The sequence below is a fragment of the Procambarus clarkii genome, chromosome 36, assembly GCF_040958095.1.
Source record: "Procambarus clarkii isolate CNS0578487 chromosome 36, FALCON_Pclarkii_2.0, whole genome shotgun sequence".
In the NCBI taxonomy this organism is placed as follows: domain Eukaryota; kingdom Metazoa; phylum Arthropoda; class Malacostraca; order Decapoda; family Cambaridae; genus Procambarus; species Procambarus clarkii.
In genome coordinates this window covers 14351166-14363994 of record NC_091185.1, presented here as the reverse complement: position 1 = coordinate 14363994, position 12829 = coordinate 14351166, and the positions used below count along the sequence as shown (strand labels likewise).

The 12829-nt window shown below is 47.8% G+C and overlaps 1 protein-coding gene across 6 annotated transcripts in view; it reads left to right on the top strand.

Annotated features, from left to right (window-relative positions):
- LOC123756212 (sulfotransferase 1E1-like) overlaps positions 1-12829 on the top strand; it is a 185687-nt gene that overhangs the window by 123235 nt on the left and 49623 nt on the right. For all 6 annotated transcript variants that reach the window (XM_069336562.1, XM_069336563.1, XM_069336561.1 and 3 more), the window contains exons 4-6: positions 916-1117; positions 4291-4417; positions 11714-11880. In XM_069336562.1, coding sequence (XP_069192663.1) covers positions 916-1117; positions 4291-4417; positions 11714-11880 — 496 coding nt within the window. The remainder of the gene's footprint in view (positions 1-915; positions 1118-4290; positions 4418-11713; positions 11881-12829) is intronic.

Sequence of the window (12829 nt, the reverse complement as noted above, 5' to 3'; positions counted from 1 at the left end):
CAGTTGCATATTGTCCTGGGGACCATTCAGGCTTGTTCGCATATATATATATATATATATATAATATATATATATATATATATATATATATATATATATATATTATTATATTATATATATAATATGCCAATGCCGATAAATATATATTTATCAAATCGCCTCATTCTTTGGGGCACACGTGAGGAACACAAATACAAACAAGCCTGAATGGTCCCCAGGACTATATACAACTGAAAACTCACACCCCAGAAGTGACTCGAGCACATACTGCCAGGAGCACAATACAACTGGTGTGTACAGGACACCATATCCACTCGACCATCAGTATGGGTTCGAGTCACTTCTGGGGTGTGAGTTTTCAGTTGCATATAGTCCTGGTGACCATTCAGGCTTGTTTGTATTTGTGTTCCTCACGTGTGCCCCAAAGAATGAGGCGATTTGATAAAATACTAAGCCCAAGATTACCATAGTAGTGCCGGCGGGCTGATGGGCAAATAGCCTCGGCTACCATCAGCTTTTGTCCGGTCGTGATGGTTGAGTGGATAAGGTATCCTGTACACACCAGTTGCATTGTGCTCCTGGCAGTATGGGCTCGAGTCACTTCTGGGGTGTGAGTTTTCAGTTGCATATAGTCCTGGGGACCATTCAGGCTTGTTCGCATATATATATATATATATATATATATATATATATATATATATATATATATATATATATATATATATAAAATTTAAAATCATCATACACCAAATCATAATTTATTAAACAAACATATTTGCAAGAGAAAAAAGATATTGATGGAGTCGGGTTAATATAGATGTTTAAAATCATTTCTGCCTCACACAAAGAATATCTAGAGTTGATCTAAAGTGCTGCCAGTGGTTTATGCTTCACGTTTCTTCCTTGACTCTTCAGCTTGGATATGATTCTTGATGGTAAAGGCCTAGAAGGTGTGAGCATTGACCACTTCATGAAGGCCTTCCAAGACACTTGTCCAGGGAGGAAGTTGGAAGATGGTATGGCTTTCCAGATGTGTGAGTTGATCTCAGACCCCAGAGTGATCAAGAGCCATCTTCCTCTCTCCTTGCTGCCTTCTGATCTCCTCGACCAGGCCAAGGTAAGTCTGTAACACTTGGGCATCAACTGGGTTATAATATAGCATATAATTACTTGACCATTTCAGCAACATGCTTGCTGGCTTCGGCCATGATACAAGTGCCATGCTACTAGTGTCTGTACGAGCACACAGGTACATTGCCATGCTGCTGTACCGGTGAACAAGCTGTGTTACAGCTAACACAGTTTGTTACCTGTAACACAAGACCAACGACTCTGCCAACGGTATTGGGATCGATGAATGACTGGGTCGTAATCTGAAGAAAGAACACCGTTTAATGAAATCGGACACGTGGGTAATGCCCCCTTAGCGTCAGCATCCGCTCGCTCACTTAAGGTAACACCAATAAGTCTGGGAACCCAGCATAACCCCACTGCCTAAACCTACTAGTGATAAGGGACGGCCAATATTGGATTTCGACGACCACAGGATGTATAGGATTAAGACTCCAGAACCACGAGCGCACTGCAAGAGTCAGCACAATGGCACTATAGCCTTCACATCGGAATAGCAGTTAACAATTCACACAATGGAGGAATTGTGTGAAATCCTGGTTCGGCTTCAGTGGAAGCCTCGAGAATCCTCGTGGGTTCTGCAGAATCCCAGGTTGCAATTCTTTTGACCATGTCATGGCCTAGCCGTCTAGAGTGTGTGTCTGGGAATATCCAGCGCATAAGTTCGAATTCTCATCATGGCTCCTGTGGGTTTTCTCATTGATATATATGACGTTACTGTGATTTCTCTATGTATTCGAAGAAATGTAAAAAGCGTTTGAGCATTTGACTCAGAGGTAAGAGATATGGGACGACCAAGACAAGCAAATGTCAAAAATCAATCCCAAACGTTTAGCAGAATCATAATACAGAAGGGGACTACTCAGAGCGACAATGTGGGGACGAAGAACGACCTGCTTCCCAATAAAAAGTCCCAGCACAGGTCTTAGACCCAGAGAACGCGAAGCCATGGCGAAGCCCAGCACGACACGGCATCAATCACAAGTTGGAGCCGGGTGGGAGGAGAGGAGAGTCAGCACCTTGACAGGAGTGTGAGATCAGACAATTGAGAGCAAAGGGAGAAATAGTAGTATTCAGAACCCTGACGAACACCTTCGAAATGGTGAAAGAGACAGAGAAGGTGACACTAAGTCTCGCTTTAAATAAGCGCCGAGAGAGGACGCCAGGAATGGAGGGTGAGGGAAAGAGCCACGAAGGCCAAAATAATGAAGCCGAGACATTATTGGGCCTCTAGGTGTCGTTATAAACCTTTTCCAAGTCAAAAAGAACACCAACCAGGAGGTGTTTGTGGCACAGGTAGAACGACTGTAGACCTCCAACTCCACTAAGACATCAGTCGGGCTGCGACACTTGCGAAAACCAAAGTTAAGAGAGGAGAGATGGTGACTGTGTTATGAGATCACTATAAGATGGACACTGACTAGAGCTGGCGCCAGTCACTCTTCCACAACTCTGAGTTTATATGGAGTTCCGTCGTTACAAGACCACTACTAACAGCATTGCCTTCGATACTTTGCAGAAACCATTCAGAGCCTTTATTCATCTTGTACCACGTTGTGACCAATGCCCTCATTGTGTATTTTACTGCAATGATTACCCACTTTCATTCTTATCTCTCTGTGCCCGAGCTCAATGTGTGCCCTCGCATCGTGCCTACCTTACCCCTCTGGAAGGGAAAGACTTGTTTAATTCCCAAAAGTCTGAATCTGTAAGGTAAATGCTTATATCCACTCACTGTCCTCAAGCCACGTGTCCCTTGACAATTTTCTCTGCCAATCACATGCTACTGCTCTGCCTAGGAATGGGTCAAGGTCAGCTTCTTATCTTGAGGTTATCTTGAGATGATTTCGGGGCTTTAGTGTCCCCGCGGCCCGGTCCTCAACCAGGCCTCCACCCCCAGGAAGCAGCCCGTGACACCTGACTTAACTCCCAGGTACCTATTTACTGCTAGGTAACAGGGGCATTCAGGGTGAAAGAAACTTTGCCCATTTGTTTCTGCCTCGTGCGGGAATCGAACCCGCGCCACAGAATTACGAGTCCTGCGCGCTATCCACCAGGCTACAAGGCCCCCTCCCCCAGCTGATGGCATTGGCTTCCCAGTTATTTTTCTGGTACAACGTTTTATATCACCTTCCCCCAGTGATAAGCAGTTTTGTGTTCGTTTATAATTATCATAGACCACTGCAGTGCTCTCGTGGCCCTCGGACTGGAAATTATCCCATACTCTCATAAAGAGAATTCAACATTGGTTGTTCGTCTTGTTTAGCCAGTCCGTTCTCGCGAGCGTTCCCAACGTCAAGAAACTGTCGTACTAAAGTTCCTTATAATAACCTACCACAGGACCCACGAACAGGAAAACGCAACGTTGTCAATTTCATGAGTTGCTGTCATTTTCTACAACGACAGTTGGTTTTTGGCCTAAGGTAAAGTATACGTCAAAATGCGACGTTCTATTAGAAGGACGGGGTTGGATTAGAAGACATAGGACAATTAAATTTTGCTGGATTTGTCACCACTAAAGCGGCCATTTGTGCCTGTCCTTTTTCCTAGACGCGAATTCCATACTCGAGTTTCTACACTCTCATTCATAACACTATTTGGAATCCCTGCATACATAGGTGGCTAGATTATGTATAGGCTTCACGTGAGTAAGTAACGGACACTTAATTGAATAGAAAAGTGTGTATCCGACTGTTCCTTACACATATAACCATAGACAAAATCCTTAATGAATCTGATATCTTTAACAATACTTGTGTTATGTCTCTCAGCTCCCGTATTAACATAAACAATTATATCTGATACCTCTTGAATAATATATAACAGTCAGGTTATACAGCAGTTTTGCCTTATTGTTTTATTTTCATAACTTCTTACAATACAACTCGTCATATGTTAGAACCAATAAGTTGATGGTCTTTCCATGTTAGGGATATATTAGGCCTCACCATTTTCAGACTATGGTGTCGTCAACATAAAGGTCAATACTACAGCTGGCCTTTTCTCCAGCTTGATCCGTTTGTGTTAAACCATCCATGGAGCCTGTCATCACGGTAAGATTAGATTCATCAGTCATTGCTGGTGGCGATGTGTGAGGGAAAAGAAGAGTTTTTCAGGTACGTTACATGATCAATATTAACATTTACCCCCATTGTTCAGGTGGTCTACGTGGCTAGGAGCCCCAAGGACGTGGTGGTGTCACTGTACTATTTCTTCCGTGTGATGAAGCTCTTTAGCTTCACTGGCAGCTTCGACAGTTTCGTCAAACACTTCATGAATAATGATTGTAAGTCATAAGCCGTTTTGGATATAAGCTTTTTCAGTGTGGCCAAATGACACCAGACTCTGTTGACTGCCTGATGAGGCAGATTAATTTGATCACGTCCAATTTTGGTGAACGATGACAAAAACAGTTGACTATCATAAAATTCCATTCACATTTAAATTATCACCAGCTATACTCATAATGGGTAATTCCCATTTTTAAAGGTGCCGAACATTCCTATTTACCATTATCTACATAAATGAATAAGACAATTATCATGCAACCTATAACTATAGAGCTCCCAATAAATCCTTGCTAACTAGTTCGACAACCGCGAGCCGCACTGGCGAATTCACGAAACAATTTTCAAAACCAGTAAGTAATTCTCAGGAGAACGCTTACCGTCCCCTGTCTCACCAAACTACCCCCCCTCCCCGCTCAGCTCGTTGTCGCCGTGTGGGGGCTTAGTGGGCGGCTGCCGGAGTGTGATGCTCCTTGGGGAGCCGGTCGGCCGAGCGGACAGCACGCTGGACTTGTGATCCTGTGGTCCTGGGTTCGATCCCAGGCACCGGCGAGAAACAATGGGCAGAGTTTCTTTCACCCTATGCCCCTGTTACCTAGCAGTAAAATAGGTACCTGGGTGTTAGTCAGCTGTCACGGGCTGCTTCCTGGGGGTGGAGGCCTGGTCGAGGACCGGGCCGCGGGGACACTAAAAAGCCCCGAAATCATCTCAAGATAACCTCAAGAAGTCCTCTGTCCTGTTCTAGCCTTGTGCTCCTGCTGCCGTCCTCTCCAATTCTGCTGGGCATCTTTTCCTTTTCCTTCTGTTTCGTTTTTCTCCCCCCTCTTCTCCTATCTGCTTGCCGTTTCCTGCCGACCTTTTGCTCGTTCTGGTTCTTCCCTTGGACTACTTCTATTTTGACGCCCGGGTGCTTGAGGAGGCATACTCATGCACCCGTAGAACTGCAGTACCCGACGTCGAGAGCGAGGGGAACCTTTTATTGTCAATCCCCACTTCGTCACTGAACCCGATCTCGACGGACTGTCGGTTTCTTAAGGTGGCGTTTGTGGGGCGTATACTCGCGACGCACCCCTAGGAGGCCCCGACAAGATCGGCGATAGCTTCTTGTTGGGTGTCCTGCCTCTAATTGTGGCTCCATGGTGGGTGTGGGGGCACATTCACATTCACATGGGGGGGTGTGGGGTGAATTCTTCTTTTCGTCAAGATGATTACCCCTGTTTCGGCTTCTTCCGGTTTACCTTCTCAGGCTCGTGGGGTGGGCGACCAAGCCCCCGAGTCGGTCCGTATTGGAAGACCGGGCTCTGTAGCCTCCGCTGCATTGGGCCCCGACCTTGCTCCTCCTTTGGCCTCTCTGACTCCTTCCTCTGGCTCCCCTCCCTCCTCTGTGGTTGGGTCGAGCCCCAAGCCCCCAGTGGTGACTACCTCGTCCCCTGGCGCGGCTCCTTCTCTAGTTGTAACTACTGTGCCTTTTAACCCCTCTCTCTCTGGGGGTTCTCACCGCCGTCCTCGTCACGGCCGCCCTCGCTCGATTCCTTCCAGTTCTGCTACCTATCAAGCCTTGTTTGGTCCCGCTTCGTGGGCCAAATATTTTGATCTCCTCCCTCTTGATTCTGCGCCTCCTGACGATTTCTCCCTCCATCGACATCTCATTGATTCCGTGGATGCCTCCATTACTTTCAACCCCACTCGTCTCGGTACACGTGTCGTTGCTGCTCCTTCTCAGGATGCTGCTTCCCGCTTGGCTGCCTTATCCTGCCTTGGCGAGACCCCCGTTCGGGTCTCGAAGAACGCTCAGTTGAATGCCAGTGTTGGCACTATTTTGCTCCCGCCCCATGTTGCGACCGGTGTTCGGGACCTGCGCGACTGCCACGATGATATTCGACATATCCTCGCTGCCCAGGGCCATTCTATTCTCCAGGTGGACACGTTTACTCGTCCCCCTCGTGGTAGTCGCCGTCAACCCCTCCGGGTTGTGAAGATTACCTTTGATGGTAGGACACTTCCACCCTCTGTCATTCTTACTGGTGCCAGGTGCTCTGTCCAGGAGTACATTCCTTCTCCTCGGCTCTGCAACAAGTGCTGGAGGTTTGGGCATGGTGCCCTCCGCTGCTCCGGGACTGTCTCTCTCTGTCCTTTGTGTGGTGGCGAAGGTCACTCTAAGTCGGAGTGCGCTTCTCCCCAGGCTCGTTGCCTCAACTGCGGTGAGGCCCATCCTACCTTCTCCCGTGCGTGTGTCCATTACAAGCTTGAGGCAGCCGTCCTCAACTTGAAGCACCGGGAGCGTTTATCTTTTCCTGAGGCGAGGCGCCAGGTTCGCCGGCTCCCGCCTTATGCTAATATCTCTTATGCTCGCGTGTTGCGCTCTTCCTCTCCTCGTCCTTCCCGCCTTCCTCAGACTCACAACCGTTTCCGGGCCTTGGACCCTGATGCGCCCACTGCCCCCTCCTCTGTCCCTTTGGGTTCTCTCCCGAAGGATCCTCCTCCTAGTCCTCTGTCTGGGGTTCCCCTTCCTTCTACCCGGTCTGTCGTGTCTTCTGTGTCTTCTTCCTCGTCCCCCTCCGATCCTCCTTCCCATCCTCTTCCTCCATCTATCGGCTCTCCCCACCGCCTGTCGGTGCAGGCGGATGTCCATCGCTCTCCTAACGGCCGTCGTGTGTGCTCTCGTTCGGCTTCTCCTGTTGAGACACTGGAATCCGTTGCCCGGTACGTAGTTGCTGGGACACCGGTCTCTTTAAGTCAGAAGCGTAAGCCTGGCTCCTCTCCTTCCTCTTCCCCGGCGGGTAAGAAGGCTTCGCTTTCTTCCTCAGCTCCTCCTTCTGGCTCTGTTGCTCCTTCCCCTCCCGTGCTTGCGCCCCCTGTTCCTGCTATGGAGGTTTCTTTGGCCCCTGCTTCCCTTTCGGTTGCTGCTCTTGCTGGGGTGCGTTCCCCTCTTTCTACTCCCCCTCTTCCTGCTGCTGTCCTTGACTGCTCCTCTCCGTTGTCTCCTCCTCCTCCTCCTCCTCCTCCTCCGGACCCTGCCCGCCCACCTCTGATCTGTTCTCCCATTTCCTTCCCTCCGTCTTTGCTCAGTTTACCCATGCCCCCTAACCCTGACTTTGCTGACCCTGATCCCGACCCTGATATTCTTTAACGTGCTCTGTTGGTCTTTCGCCTTTGTTTCTTCCTTGTTCTCTGTTTTTGTCCTTTCTCTTCTCGTCGTTGTCCATTCTTCAATGGAACGTTCGAGGTTATTATGCCAATTTCCTCGAACTCCAACTTCTGGTTTCGCGGTTTTCGCCCCTTTGTGTCTGTCTCCAGGAGCCAATGCTTGGTGCTCGTCCTGGTCGTTTTCGTGGCTATTCCTTTCTCTCCCCCCCCCAGCCATTGCTGGGGCTTCTAATTCTTCTGCTCTCTTGATTCGGGCTGATGTTCCCTTTGTTCCTTTACTTTTTCCTTCGCCTCTCCATTGTTCTGCTGCTCGTATCTTTGTGGGGAAATGGTACACAGTTTGTTCCATTTATCTCCCCCTGAGTGTCCCGCTCTCTCTTCCTGATTTGAAACACCTCCTAGACTCCTTGCCGGAGCCTGTGCTCCTGCTGGGTGACTTCAATTGTCGTCATTCTCTTTGGGGTGACGTTCTGACGAATACCCGGGGTCGCCTCCTTGAGCCGTTTCTCCTCTCTTCTTCCCTGTCTCTTCTGAATTCTGGTGAGCCCACTCATTTGGACTCTCGAATTCGCACCCTTTCTTGTCTTGATCTTTCTCTCTGCTCTTCTTCTCTTTACTTAGATTTCACGTGGCAGGTTCTTGATGACCTCCATGGAAGTGATCATTTCCCCATCCTTGTTTCCTTTTTCTCTTTTCGCCCTTCCCTCTCTTTCCCTAGGTGGCAGTTTGCTAAGGCGGACTGGACCCTATTTTCCCTCAGTGCTACTCTCTCTGACCTCTCCCTTCTGCCCCTCTCTCGCGCTCTCCTCCTTTTTCATGACACTGTCTTCGACGCTGCCCTCCGCTCTATTCCTCGCTCTTCCTCTCGGGGTCCACGGAAGTGCGTTCCCTGGTGGAATGCGGACTGTGCTCGGGCTGTCCGCTGTAAGCGTGCAGCCTGGAAGAAGCACCGGCGTAGGCAGACGACCGATTCTTTTCTTTTCTTTCGGAAAGCGAGTGCGGTGGCCCGTAGGGCCATCCGTACGGCTAAACGTGAATGTTGGGCATCTTATGTCTCAACAATTACGTCCGAAACCCCTCTGGCCCAGATCTGGAAGCGTATCCGCAAGATAGCGGGTAAGTTCGTTCCCGATGTTTCGCCGGTCCTTCACCTCCATGATACTCTTGTGGCGGACCCGTTGCAGGTCGCTTCCGAACTGGGTTCCCACTTTTCTTCTGTTAGCTCTGGTCTTCATCTTCCCCAATCTTTCCTTCTTCGTAAACCTGTCCTTGAGTCTCGTCCTTTAGATTTCTGCACTCATCTTCAGCTTCCCTATAATGATCCCTTCTCTCTCTCTGAACTTCGTTCTGCCCTGGCCCTCTGCGGTTCTACGGCGGCAGGCTCCGATGGTATTCATTATGAGATGCTTCGCCATCTCCCTCCGAGCACGTCTCGGTATTTACTGAGTCTGTATAATCGGATCTGGGAGTCGTCGTCAGTCCCTGAGGACTGGCTCGATGCCGTTGTCCTCCCTGTTCGCAAACCGGGGTCTCTGGGTACTTCCCCTAAGGACTTTCGCCCTATTGCTCTCACAAGTTGTGTCTGCAAACTCTTTGAACGTATGGTTAACGTTCGTCTGATGTGGTTCCTGGAACACCATCACCTCCTCTCCCCTTCTCAATTTGGTTTCCGCAAGTGCCGCAGCACGACAGATGTCCTGGTGAACTTGGAGGTCTATATTCGTACTGCTTTTGCTGCGAAGACCTCCGTTGTTGCCGTCCTTTTTGACCTAGAAAAGGCTTACGACACCACTTGGCGTTATCATATCCTATCTCAACTTCATTCTTTTGGCCTTCGTGGTCATCTCCCTCTCTTTCTCCGCAGCTTCCTCTCTCGTCGTTCCTTTCGGGTGCGCCTTGGTACCGCTCTCTCTCCCTCTTTTCAGCAATACGAAGGTGTGCCCCAGGGTAGTGTTCTGAGCACTACTCTTTTTCTGGTTGCCCTCAATGGTCTTCTTTCCTCTCTTCCTTCTGGTGTCTTCTCCGCTCTCTATGTCGATGATCTTACCCTTTGTTGTCAGGGTGATGATTCGCCTCTCCTTCAACGCCGGCTTCAACTTGCAATTGATGCCGTGTCGTCTTGGGCCACAGGTCATGGCTTCAAGTTCTCTACTTCTAAGACTTGTGCCATGACTTTTACGCGGAAACGGGTTGTTCTTCGTCCCTCTTTGTCACTTTATGGTCATCCCCTTGAATACAAAGATTCCGCGAAGCTTTTCGGGTTATTCCTTGACACTCGTTTGTCTTGGTCTCCCCATATCTCTTACCTCCGTGTTGAGTGCTCTAAGGCCCTTACCCTCCTTCGGGTCTTGTCCCATACTTCTTGGGGGGCAGATAGGCGCACTCTCCTTGCTGTACATTCCTCTCTCGTCCTGTCTAAGCTCGATTATGGTTGCCCTGCTTACTCGTCTGCTTCTCCTTCTACTCTTCGCCGTCTTGATGCTTTGCACCATAATGGGTTGCGCCTCAGTTCTGGTGCCTTTCGTTCGACTCCCATCCTTAGCTTGTATGTTGACACTGGCTTCCTGTCTCTCCAGGACCGCCGTGATCGCTACTGTCTTCGCTATCTTGCGCGGTCCTTGCAACATCCTTCCTCTCGCCTCTGTCGTGCTTTAACTTTTACCCCTCCTGCGGTTCCTGTTCCTCTTCACCACCTCCCTCTTTCTGTCCGGTTATCTCGCCTACAGGATTCTCTTTCCGTTCGTATTTCTGATGTTTCTCCTCGTGTTGTTCCTTCTTTGCCCCCGTGGAGGGTCCCTCTTCCGCGGTTTTGTACATCCTTGACCCGTATCACTAAAGCTTTTACCCCTCCTACGGTTCTAAAACGCCTTTTCCTCGAGCACTTTTCTTCTCACTCCCGCTCCGTTTCTGTCTTCACCGATGGGTCTAAGTCAGCGGACGGTGTTGGCTACTCTGTTGTTTTTCCTGATCGCACTTATATGTGTCGCTTGCCTCCGGAGACTAGCATCTTTACAGCGGAACTTTATGCTATTCTCTATGCTCTTCGTCTCCTGCTTTCTCGTTGTCAGTCTTCCTTTGTGGTTGTTGTTGACTCTCGTAGTGCCCTCATGGCTCTCGGGTCCTTTAATCCGGTTCATCCAGTAGTTGTCGAGATCCAGCATTGGCTGTTTCTCGTTCACAGTAAATTTAGGTCGGTTGAGTTTTGTTGGGTTCCCAGCCATATTGGTGTGTCTTTAAATGAGCGTGCGGATGCTGCTGCCAAGGAAGCTATCCACTCTTGTCCCATCTCTCGCAAAGGCATTCCGTATTCCGACTTTTACCCGGTTATCCATTCCTCAGTCCTTACCCGTTGGCAGGCTTCTTGGTTGTCTGTTACTGGTAACAAGCTACGTACTCTTAAATGTTGTGTTTCCTCGTGGCCGTCCTCCTTCCACCGTAACCGGCGGTGGGAAACAGCTCTGGCGAGGTTGCGTATTGGCCATACTCGCTTAACCCATGGTCACTTGATGGAGCGCCGCCCTGCTCCTTATTGTCCTAGTTGCATTGTCCCTCTTACGGTCGTGCATGTCCTTCTTGAATGTCCTGACTTCCAGGACGAGCGTGTGTCTTGCTTTCCGACCGCCCCTCGCGGTCACCTGTCCCTCGATCGAATTCTTGGTGACTCGGATACTTTTGATATCGTTCGCCTTATGCGTTTTTGTTCTCGTATTGGCATCCTTGGTGATTTTTAGCGTCCTCTGATTATTTTGCGTATTTGATGGTGCTACATAGCCTTCCCGGTTTGGTGCCTTCTTTTGATAATTACTTACTTACTCACCAAACTACCGTCGCTACCTGATGTAATCAAGCATTCATGGGGAGCCCCCCCCCCCTCATGGATGTTCATACTCATTAATATAAGAAAACTACTTCATGTTAATCTATCGGTTTACTTGTACAAGTGTTCAGCCTTTTGGGTGACCTGGAGTACCGGTGTTCCATCTTGTGGGTGCAACCGGAGCACCAGTGTTCATTAAATTATAAAATTACTTTTTAATTAAATTTAACTGTTATTTATAGAGAGCATGAACGAAAATATGATGCAATATATGCAATTTAAGCTAAGATTATATTGATACTGCATATGACGTTTCAAAACATGTTTTCAGTAATCTACACTCCCTACTGGTTGCACGTGAAGGAGGCCTGGCAGAAGAGAGACCATCCCAATATGCACTTTGTGTTCTATGAAGACTTGCAGTCTGACATCATGACGCAACTACAAAAAATCAATGACTTCATGGGCACAAATCTTACTCAAAAACAACTTACAAATGTATGTTTTCGGAGAATCTTTTGGGGGGCTTGTTCATGTGTCTGCAATAAATATTTATTTTCTTTATTAATCTACTATAAAAGATCATGTCTGTTGAACTGTTTATCTGCTTCTCTGCCAGTCGCTAATGGCTAGCTTCACAAAAATTTGAAGGGTTAACTATTTAGTGTAATGGGATTCTCATTAGGGGGTCAGGGAACGTCCCTAATGCTACCTGTTGAATGGGCATCCTCCCCCAAGACCACCTTCATGAAGTTGGTGTAGATTAAGTGTTCATTGCCGAGCCCATAGAGTTTAAAGATATTTGTCAAAGACGGATCCACCTTCTATACACTCCCTAAAACAAAGGTTTAATGGTCAATGTGCAACTTTTGGTCAACTTTTGGGGGAACTAGGGGTTACTGATGGGCACCTCATCTAGTACTTTATATATATATATATATATATATATATATATATATATATATAATGTCGTACCTAGTAGCCAGAACGCACTCCTCAGCCTATTATGCAAGGCTCGATTTGCCTAATAAGCCAAGTTTTCATGAATTAGTTGTTTTTCGACTACCTAACCTACCTAACCCTACTAACGTAACTTTTTCGGCTACCTAACCTAACCTAACCTATAAAGATAGGTTAGGTTAGGTTAGGTAGGGTTGGTTAGGTTCGGTCATATATCTACGTTAATTTTAACTACAATAACAAAAAATTGACCTCATACATAATGAAATGGGTAGCTTTATCATTTCATAAGAAAAAAATTAGAGAAAATATAATAATTCAGGAAAACTTGGCTTATTAGGCAAATTGGGCCTTGCATAGTAGGCCGAGAAGTGCGTTCTGGCTATTAGGTACGACATTATATATATATATATATATATATATATATATATATATATATATATATGTCGTACCTAGTAGCCAGAACTCACTTCTCAGCCTACTATTC